This window comes from Patagioenas fasciata, chromosome 8 (genome assembly GCF_037038585.1).
Source record: "Patagioenas fasciata isolate bPatFas1 chromosome 8, bPatFas1.hap1, whole genome shotgun sequence".
Lineage (NCBI taxonomy): Eukaryota > Metazoa > Chordata > Aves > Columbiformes > Columbidae > Patagioenas > Patagioenas fasciata.
Window position 1 is genome coordinate 6644298 of NC_092527.1, and position 11353 is coordinate 6655650.

General features: G+C 43.8%; 1 protein-coding gene across 3 annotated transcripts in view; it reads left to right on the plus strand.

Moving 5' to 3' along the window:
- The window catches only part of A1CF (APOBEC1 complementation factor), a 28449-nt gene extending 20869 nt beyond the window's left edge, over positions 1-7580 (plus strand). For all 3 annotated transcript variants that reach the window (XM_065843871.2, XM_065843872.2, XM_065843873.2), the window contains 3 exons: positions 1442-1578; positions 2478-2611; positions 5188-7580. In XM_065843871.2, the coding sequence (XP_065699943.1) occupies positions 1442-1578; positions 2478-2611; positions 5188-5339 (423 nt within the window). In that variant the 3' untranslated portion in view covers positions 5340-7580. The remainder of the gene's footprint in view (positions 1-1441; positions 1579-2477; positions 2612-5187) is intronic.
- Positions 7581-11353: the final 3773 nt, after the last annotated feature.

Consider the following 11353-nt stretch of genomic DNA (forward strand, 5'->3'; position numbering starts at 1 on the left):
AAGAGGGTATTTCCGTTTATTCCCTTTATTTTTTTATCAGCATATAAGAGGAGTGAAATATCCTGAGTGGTGCTGCTCTGCCTTAAGGCAGGGGAAATTGACATTTTCCTCTTCCCATGTATGCCAAACCCCCACCGCAGGTATTTCAAATAGTGCAGTAACAGCACTGGGCACTTGCAACACTAATTTTTTGAGGCAAGTTTTCCCAGCAGCTGAGCTCCCTAATCCCCGCCACTGCTGCTATTTCACAACAGCAGGTCTTAAACATGCTACAGCTTGCTTCACGACAGCCTCGTTAATGGGGCAGCCTCATTAATACCTGTCAACTTGGTCGGCCTCTCCCATCCACTGCACTGAGACAGTTTCTACAATGTCTTTGAATGATGGACCCTGTTCCCACTGCCTGGCTGGGATGCTCAATGTTAATAAGTGGATCTGCATTATTGAGGATTTAAATGATGATGTAACATTGTAAAACCGACATCCATGTAAAGGTATTGGGGCAGCAGGGAACAAGTGTTGCCATAGCCAAGAAATTTAATGAACTAGTTTATTTACACTACAAAGTGCTAAACTTCAGTTGGAGCTATGATTACAAAATTAAAAGTGGCACTATTTATATTTTACATTTTAACTACAATTAAGAGTAAATTTTAAATAAGGTAGGCCACAGAAAGACGTGAATTGGAGGTACCAAGATTGCGAACCCAAGACCAACATTGGTTGAATGTTGGGTCTGCTGGAGTTACTTGAAACAAATAACCGGTCCCAGCACTGCTCAGAAGAAGGTGCAGGGACATCACGCCATGTTCAAACCCATTTGGGGACAGTACGTACCCACGGGTTAAAAAAAAGAAATACAAAGCCAAAGCAAGAGCGTTTCTAGACAGCGATTCCCAATTATCGTGGAATGAGCTGTGCTAAAGCTGGGGGCAACACGGCTCAGCATTTCTCTTTCAAACTAGAAGCAGAAATTACCTATTGAAGCCTGTATAATTAATTGGATGGAAGCACAGACTATCTGGACTTTTCATGCACTGTAACCCACTAAGCCAGGAGGCAACAGAGCATTGAAGATGAATGCAACCCGAGTGCCTTAGCACTGTTAAATAAAAATGCATAGATAGAGATTCTGAGGAGAATTCAAAGAAAACATTGATAACAGAATAAAAGAGCTAATCACCAAAGGGACAGAGATGTCCAATTTAACAGGCTAATAATTAACTGCGGGAATTAAACAGGCTTCTAAAGTATTAAACATTTAGATGAATCTTATGCTTCAAGGTGAATGTAGTATCCTGTCTGTCATTTATTTGGGGGTTTTTTTGGTTCTTTTTTTGCTGAGCCTTGTGTAAGTTGCCACAACGCCCCAGGAAGCCGAGTGCAAAGGCGACTACACGGCAATTAATCCGAGTAAAGAAATCTCTGTTTTCCCTTCTAGATCTTAGAAGAAATCTGCCAGAAAAACAACTGGGGACAACCTGTTTACCAGCTCCACTCCGCAGTGGGACAAGACCAGAGACAGCTCTTCCTGTACAAAGTCACCATCCCTGCCCTCGCCAGCCAGAACCCCAACATGTACGTCACTAGTTAAGGTTTTTTGGACTTCAGGATTATTATTTTTCTTTAATAGCATTTTATTTAGCATCTCCTTTCAAAATACAATTGCGCAGCTCCCTATTTCCTTTTCTTCGTTTGTGTTGTTTTGTTTTGCTTTTAATATATTATGGAGAATAACATCCACCAACTAAACCAGACTGATAGTGATGTCTGCCATGCTTCCCATGCTTCATGCTCTCTCGCTCTGGTGGTGCAAAGATTAAAAAAAGCCAAAAATAATCAGGCAAAAGGGTGCTTTTTAGTACAAAAATAAAGCATACGACAGCTCTTGTGGGAAAAATGAAGCAGCTTGAAGGAACATGCTGATAATGAGGCTCCAAATGTTGCTGAACTAAAATATTGTTTGCTGTGCATTTTAAAGGAAAACCCAGTAGGCTTTCTTTTGGACTGAAAATGCACAATATGCTCTGAAAGGATGTAGTGTCCAAAATGACCCAGGGCCAATCAACTCAGTGAAGAAACTATGAGGGCAGTACTTCTGCTAGTGCTAGTATAATAATGTTAATAATAATATATATAACATACATAATTAATAATAACATAATAGTGTTAATAATCAGCACGGTAAAATAATGTTTCAATTTTATGTGTTTTGTGTCCAAAATGACCCAGGGCAAATCAACTCAATGAAGAAATTACGAGGGCAGTACTTCTGCTAGTGCTAGTATAATAATGTTAATAATAATATATATAATATACATAATTAATAATAACATAATAGTGTTAATAATCAGCACAGTAAAATAACGTTTCAGTTTGATGTGTGGGATGATACCATCTATGAGTGCATCAAAACACCTTGCAGGAAAGTCCTAGAGAAAAAATAGAACTAGGCTAACATTTTGCTATGCTCACAGACATCCCTTCACACCACCCAAGCTCAGCGCCTACATCGATGAAGCCAAAACCTACGCAGCAGAATACACCCTGCAGACGCTGGGGATTCCCACCGAGGGAGCCGAGGTGCCTCCTGCAGCACCAGCTTTTCCAGGTATGGGAACGTCCGTGCAGCAAAGATCTGCTGGAATGTTATCTTTCCCGCTGCTTCCTTGTGGACATCAAGAATCAACCCAGTTTTGGCCAGGGAGGACAGACCTGGTTGTCCTCCCCCACAAACCACAGGATTCTGGACTGGGCGTGGTTGAAGGGACCTCTGGAGATCACCCAGTCCAACCCACCTGCTCACGCAGGGTCACCAGAGCAGATCACACAGGTTCACGTCCAGGTGGGTTTGAATATCTCAGAGGAGGAGACTCCACACCCGCTCTGGGCAGCCTGGGCCAGGCTCTGGCACCTCCCAGCAAAGAAGTTTCTCCTCATGTTCAGATGGACCCTCCTGTGTTTCAGTCTGTGCCCGTTGCCCCTCACCCTGTCGCTGGGCACCACTGAACAGACTCTGGTCCATCCTCTTGACACCCACCCTGGAGATATTTATCACATTGATCAGATCCCTCTCAGCTTCTCGTCTCCAGCTGAACAGCCCCAGCTCTCTCAGTCTCTCCTCATCAGAAAGATGCTCCAGACCCCTCAGCATCTTTGTAGCTCTTGGTTGGACTCCCTTGAGTAGTTCCTTGTCCTTCTTAAACTGAGAAACCCAGTTTAAGAAGGGGAACCTTTACCTTGACTCGTGTTACTTATGAGTGTGACATCGATATTGCCTATATAGTAATTTACATCAGGACTACCCAAATCATGGTGTATGTACCATAGAGCCGCTCAGGCTGGAGGCACCAGGATGGCTGGTCTCTGCTCCCACACTGATCCCAACAGGGTCAATGCCACCAGTACAGCAACTTGCTTGGGGTGAGCTGGGGCAATGTCCAAGGATGGGGATCCCGCATCATTTGTAGACCTCTCCCAGGTACTCACCTCTCCTGCACTCCTTCCAGTTTGCAGATGCTTCACTTCAACTTGGAGCCCCAGATAGGATGCAGGAGCCAGAACTGGTGTCCCTGGTGTCACATCTGGGATGTGTCCCCTCCCTGGAGCTGCTGGCTATGGTCTGGCCAGTTCCACCCATGATGGAGTAGATCTTCATCACTGCCAAGATGCATGGTCGATTGATTCACAGTCCATCTGTACTCTCCCAGCACCCCCAGCTCCTTTTGAACCAAGAAGAAATGACACAACCGTGAAAGTTAGGATCTGATCCCAGCACTCACACCCCCCACTGGAAGGTGTTTTTTTTCCATTTTGATGATTTGTAATCAACAGCAACTGCATAAAACAGCTTGGGAAAAGATGGAAAACAAAGGCTGGGAGCAGGAATCCAGCTCCAGGCATCACATTTACTGTGCTCACCAGCACGCTGGTTATTCTGATGTAGTGGGAGCAACGCATGCCAAACTGCACATGAGGAACGCATTAGTCAGTACTACTGAGTTGTTTGGAGTGTCTCAAGGATAGATTTAAAAAAAAATAGATAAATCTACTCAGCTTCCTGCCACAGGAGTCCACAAAAGCCACAGAAAAAATCAATTTGTCTGGGTTTGTGCAGGCTTCCGCAGCATGGAAACCAAATGGGCTCTTTATTGAATCCGGTCTCCACTTACTGCTTAATCATAATCTCTCCATTTTCTCTCATCCACCCTTAATTATTTGTCTTGGAAACTCAACATACTGACACACATTAAAGTTTTGGCTTGCGACGCACACTGGGCCTTGATCCGTGCTTGCTAAAGCCCAGCCCAGCTCAGCTCAGGCCATGCCCAGGTAGCAGCTCATTTCTCATAGGAGGGTGGCAGAGAAGTTTTAAATCACAGATTTCTCAATTCCAAGCTGAAATGTTGCACGTCGCTTTGCTAACGCAAAGAAGACTCATTGAGCCAATGGGTGCCCCAGCTGCTCTTCCCAAATATGAGCTTTGTCTTAATTCTTGATTCTTTCACAACAAAACATTGTGGTCTGGTCGCCAAGTTCCTATACCCTGCTTTCAGACAAGCCAGCCCCAAACAGTGTTTCTTTTCCCAGTGATTCATTTTAAATCAGCAAAGCTCACATTTTCCCATGGAAAAATGCGAAGTGTTGAAACCACATTTTCCATTAGAAACCGGTCAGGAAAAAAGAATCCGGTTTACTAAATATTTTCTCCTCAATATTGCATAGAGGGTGTTTCCATCCTATCTAATGTAGCTGTCCTGAATTGCATGTATATTGACTGTGAAGGATATCAGAGTCATATTTCCTCCATGAAACCTGCCCAGGTTTCCCTGATATTATTCCATTTTCTTGCTTTCCTCATGTCGTGTGTGGGAGGAAGTGTATGGAGCACCATTAACACCCTCTTATCTCAGAAACAACCAAAGCATAAGGAAAAAATATTCAATAGTGAAGGGCATTTTCAAGGAGCCCATTAGGTGAGAAAACGCATTAATTTTCCAGCTTTTTATATTACCTTCAACATGGAGAAAAAACATATCAGAAATGACCTATTTAATGTAATTAGATTATTCCCATTAACAAACTCTTCGCTCATTACATCATTCCTATCAACAGCAAAGTCTTCCCATCAAAACCCTACGGTGAGTTTTGGATGTTTTTCATTAATCTGTGTTTCTCCTCCTGCAGGATATACCATTGCTAACACACCCGGCACCGTCGCAGCCACTCAGCTCAAACAAGCGGTGACGATGGGACAAGATTTGGCGACATACGCAGCCTACGAAGCCTACCCTGCCTTCGCCGTCGCGGCACGCAGCGATGGCTACGGAGCGTTTTAATCCCATCTTTAATTAAGTGCCCCTAAATCAAGCACAGGCAGGAAAACCAAATCTCAGTCTGGTAATTCTTACACCCTCATGATTTTAAAGTAATCTGTCGCCTAAAGGTAGATTTTAGTTGGAGTTTCATTCTTGTAGTTCTTTAGTTTCATAACAGGATGTTAGGGGGGAAGGAGAAATTTAAAAAGAAATCATTCAAATTCAGATTATCACACTAGAGAGCAAAATCTCAGCCCAGACAATGAGTGGTTCTCAGGTGTGTGTGTATATATACATACATACATATATATATATATATTTATACACATCATCGTGTGTATGTTTACAAGCAAGAACCTGTGCTGACAACAGATGGTGCCATGGACGTGGTGACATGGGACCAGGGAAGGATGGGCTGTCTCCAGCAAGCCCCTCCGTGCATCAAAAATTCTCTCTTCACCCCAAAATCTCCCAACCCAGGCAGAGCAGCAGGGAGAATGAAAGGCTGCGGAGATCTCCATGCAGAGACCTCCCATTTGCCTCTGAGCATCCCACGCCACCAGCACTGCTCTGCAGGGATGTGTTCAGGCATCTCAAGCATCTCTTCAATTCATTCTGGCACAGCCAAGGGAAAAAAGACATTCATCGTTACCAAGTTGTCCAGCCTTACAGGCTGTTTTGCACACTCTTGAATGGTAATTAGATTTTTAAAGAAGAAGGCAAGCATTCAGCATAGTTTTCCTTCTTTCTTTGCTGCTTCCCAGCCATACCTACCAGTCACAAAGCAGCAAATAATGGCGTATTTTTTCCACCTCCCATCAAATGGCACATTCAGTGAAACACAGGAAAACTTTTAGGACTATTAAGGCTGAGGACCAGAAAAGTGTTATTCGTTAGGGTCAACTCTCTACTTAATTAGAACACAAGAGCTCACAGCCGTGGCCCACTAATAACAGACACCTCCACAGCAATAAGATTATGTATATAAGGAACCTTTTTGACGGGATGGAACGCACCCTGTCTGGCTACCAATGCTGCTTTACACTTTAAAGCAAGGCTGCTGGCTGCTCTGCTTCTTGCAAAAATTCATATAGTGGAAGAGGCAAAGGCGCCTCTTGTTTTGCAGAGCACCGGTGTTGGTGTTGTTTTGGATGCTTTGGGGATGTTGAGAGCATCCTTTGATTTACAACAGGAAGAAATTAGCTGTGTATTTTTGCCATAGGGTTGAGGCAGGAGTAATGAGAGGTGTAGAAGAAACCCAGTGTTAGGTAACTACAGCAAATGTATAATATATCTGATATGGAACTGCACACTAAGATAACTTGAATCTGCTCAGTCTGGGGCCATAAAAAAAAAACCCTTAGTGAAGGAGAATTTACAAGTGGGTTGATGATGCCCATAGATTTCAACAAATCTGTGCCCGAATTTTCCAGCCGGTCTAAATGATATAATGTGGCACTGCACAAGCCATTTCAAGCGGAACTCTTTTTAAGTGTCCCCAAAGCTGTTCAAAGCACAACAGGCTGGGATAAGGTGTTGACTACCAGGAGCAAAGTGTTTTCTATTCTCATGCTTTGTCTGACTCTATTTCACTAGGAACAGAACAAAACCACATAAGCTGCATAGTTTACTGTCCTATTAGACCCTTTTCTATTTATGAAGTAGCTCATTAGTGTGATACTGAAGGTATTTTTTCAAGCCCTCTGGTTGCTGTTCAGCATGCTCGGCTTTGCAAAAAACATACCTGTTCACGGAGGGTGAAACAACCGAGAGTGTTATGGGCATCGTGGTTTTATTTTCTCTCCTGTCTATGTCTTCTAAGTTGTGTTTGATTGCCAACAAGCACCGTATCCATGCGAGCCTCTCTCTAGATGATTGTTGGCAGAAAGTGTTTCTCACTTTCCATGTTCAGTAACTTTATTCTGATTTTTCAGCTATTTATATAAGTTCAGAAAGATGTCAAAGAAAAGGGTAAGAAGCAGTATTAAAAAGTGTGTGCATGAAGCACTTATTTTTGTATGCGTAGTACAATATTTGTATAGAGTTTTAACACTACGAAGTGTAGCGAAAAAATCACACTGTCCATTTACTGGAGGACAATCATGTAAGTTTAAATAGAATGACAAGAAAATGGCATCTCAGTCATCCATTATAAGGAAGTTATAACTGGGATTAGATTCTGTGAAGCAAGTCTGTAGTTCTAGAGTAATCCAAGGACATTAACTGGACTTTGAAATATCATTAAAACTTTTTAAACCAGCACACGTCTCAGTCATTTTATACCCCAAGTTTCACCCAAAAGGGTCATCCCGTGCATGGTAAATAAGAGCAGGGTTTGCTCTGTAGGGATCGATTGGAGGTCAGACAGGCAAGGTCACAAGCTGCTCAGCAATGCCGAGAGTGTTTTCCATGTGCACTTTGGTGACACTTGGCATGCACACGCAGCAGAAAATCAGCAATGTTATACTTCTTTACTTTTCAGTAAAAAATCAAGAGGTTAGGGGCTTTTTTTCCCAGCACTTCTTTGGCTGATATTTATTTATCAGGAATCATTTTTTCCTATAGATTTATTACAGTGGCAATAAATTTCCTTACCTGATCTCAATGGAGACTTCTCGGGGGTGAAACCAAGAGCAAGACAGTAATGTCCAAAAATATGGGGCAGATGGGGCAATACATGATTTAGGGCTATGAGGGACTGGTCCCACCTTGGGAAGGACCTGTTGCCAGGTCACCAAAAGGTAAATCAGCTACAGCCCTGGTGGTTTGAATAAGACGAGGACCTGCTATTCATACTTGGAAGACCATCATATTTAAATGACCAAACAGTAGCAATTCCTGCTTCTACACCCAGTATAAGGGGTCCTGGTTTTGCACCTTTCCAGAGACACTCTGAGCCCAGGAAATGGGGGGAAGATCTGGTACCAACAGCACGCAGCACTCAGCCAAACGCCTCCCTACCAAACCAAAAGAATAGCAGACTCGCAAAGAGGTCAGCTGTATTCTGGGCTTCAGCAAGAACAGCAGCTCTGCCAGCTCTATTACTATGCCTCATTAGCTCTTCCTGATGTCCTGCTTTCATTTTCTTTGCAATCAGGGCAATGGCAGAGTTCGCTTTTGTGCTTTAGCATTTACTCTCTCGGAGAACTGAGATTCCCACTCTGATCGGCAGCAGCTGGCTGATCAATTCTGGAGAGCAAGAATGGTTTTGCAAGAAATCTCAAACCACAACCCGACTTACAGAACATTATTTCCTATTTGTAAAGATGTGGGTTCTCAGTGGATTGCAAGACAAAGCCAAAAACCATATCCATCCTTCACAAACAAATCTAAGACACATTTGAGCCATAAATGATGAGACCAATGGCCCAGAAAAGTCAGCATACGGCCACACATTTGGCTGCTTGCAGGGTAGGAGGTACAAAAACTGCATTTTTCTTGTTTCTTCCAGTCAGCCCTCTCCTGGAGGTCTCTAGAGCATAGGGTCTCTCATCTGAGGTCCAAAATGAGAATAAAACAAGTTCAAGTACCACGCAACAACTCTGCCTTTGGAGCTGGGTAGACCCTGAAACATCCCATGTAGAAACCATCTCACATGTCCCATGGAAACCCCCTCTGGAAGCCTATGGGAAAAGGTCTCCAGTGACATTCGAGAGCTGTTTTATAGCTGAGCTTTCATGATTTCCTCTTCCCGCTAGCCCAGCTAAATCTCCCATAGACCATCTCATCCCCTCATCACACACCTTCCTGGATTTTTCATTTTTGGGAAAACAAAACCAAACCAAACCTTTGAAGGGTGACATTCCAGTCAGGGACTGCAACTCACTGCTATTCACTAGCTGCCTGGGGCTCAGCCCACACTCGGTGCTGCTCATCGTACTCTCATGGGATGCTCATTCCCTCAAGGGCTGGAAATTAGCATGTTGCCCTCTGTTAAAACTGCAGTTCTCAGCAATTTTTAAGTCTTGGTGAGGGTCCCCTACCCACTAACCCTTCTCCTTCATGGGCTGCTTAGGGTGGGCTGGAGATGTCCTACCACTCCTCTCCATGCTCCCGAATTTCTCCTGGCCTGACTCCAGCTGCCTGCAGGAGATGGGAACTGTGCATGCCCAGATTTGGGGACAGTTAAGGGAAACACTAGAAAAGTGACGTTCCTTGGTCCCCAGACCCACCTTGTGCACATGCAGCCCCAGTTGTGAAGATGTTAAAAAGCAAACAGCCGCTGTCAGACCTGTAGATAGTTCGTGAAGAAATATCCTCTGTGGGACACATGCAAACAGAACCAGGTAACCACGGGACCAGACTGATCCTTAAATCCTCCATCAGAGCCTGGAGAAAGCAAAGGGATCCTATCCTTTCCCCTCAGTGCCTCGGGTCAGATCCTAATTTAGCATCTCTTCTGCAGCTGGGGAGGGATAAGACGTGCAGGAGGAAAGTTGCGACACGGTCAAATTCTGCAAAGGAGCTCAGTGAGGAGGTTCGGTCTGCGGCACGAATGTGTTTCTCAAGTTCATACTAGTTTATGTCCCACATTAAATAAAAAAAGGGAGTCTTGTTCGCCTCCTGAGCACGTACGCAAGGCACAAATGGCTATACATTGAAGGAGAGCAGCTTGAGAGAGGGAAGAGCAACTGCGATGAGTAATGCTATATTTAACCACTGGCAAGGTGCCCAAATTCCTGAAAATGTTCTAGGCTTTGACTCTGTTGAGCGGCAGACTTGTTCTCCTGTAAAACGGCACTGGCACCTAGTGGCTGCTGGGTTCAGACACCGCACCCCCAAACGGCTCCTTGTCACCGCATGCCAACAGCGGGGACACACCATGCTACTAAAAAGCAAATAAACCGAGGGATTTTTCTCACCAGTCTTTCTCCCACTGTGGTACTCGGAGTTGCTGAGTTTTCTAGACACACAAAATCATGACAAGTTAAAAAAAAAAACCTCTCAAAAAGCCTGCACCCACTGTTGATAAATCAATCGATCTGTTATAAGGTGTTGCACAAGGGGACCTGCTCTGGGACACCGGTGGGGCTCTCCAGATACCCTAATTCTGGCTCTCAACACCTCTGCTCCTATGAGAAACACCAGCTTCCTAAAAACTCTCTTTTGGGGTCGAGCGCTCATGTTTTCAAGGGTAGATCTTACCCATGAGCACTTTAACTGTGTGATTCAATTTTACTTGCAGAAACATGTTCAGCACAAGCACTACAACAAAAAAGTTCACAGTTGGTGTAATGCAATAATACAAACAAAATGATCTGAAACAATGAAATAAAATGTCTCAGTGTTGCCTGAGAAAAAACAAACTACTATTTATTTTTTCCCCATAATGTATTGCTTTTAGGAAAACAGGAGCACTCTTGCATAATTTATTCTAGTTTACACAGTGTAAGAAAAAATGGCAAGTAAAGAGAGTTATTGTTATAATGGGATTCATTAGGCAGCACCGTTCTCAGGTCAGAGTAGTTCCCCTTTTGTCATAAAAAAGATCTGACCCCGTTTCAAGGGACTGCGATGTTTTTCACCGTGTACGATCCTGCATGAAAACTGGAGCAAAGCAGGAAAACATTGCAAGAAACTTTCTGGATCATTTTACCACCTTGAGCATGGCCCAAGTCCACCCGACAGCACAGCAGGATGCTGGAGCAGCATCCTCTGCTGCTGCCCATACCTTGCGGTCACCACCGCTGCCATCAGAGCAATTTTGCCCATAGAATGGGGCAACCGGGACGTCTGGGTAAGTTATTAGGGAAGGACATTAACAGCATCTTCAGGGATTTGATTCCCATTGTTGTTCTTCCAAAGCTCTTTCCTGACTCAATATTGCGACTGCTTCAAGCTGCTCCGGATGGGGATCTCTGAGACTGATTGCAGCTGGTTTAAAATGAATAATTCATTCTCTCCTACTGATTTTAAAGAGAGGCAAAATTATCTGACTGACGGTTCTCTGAAGAATTAAAGAGATTGCATACAAAATTCGTACACATTGTTGGAGCTTATTAAACATTTACAGTTGTTTAGCTGTGAGACACTAC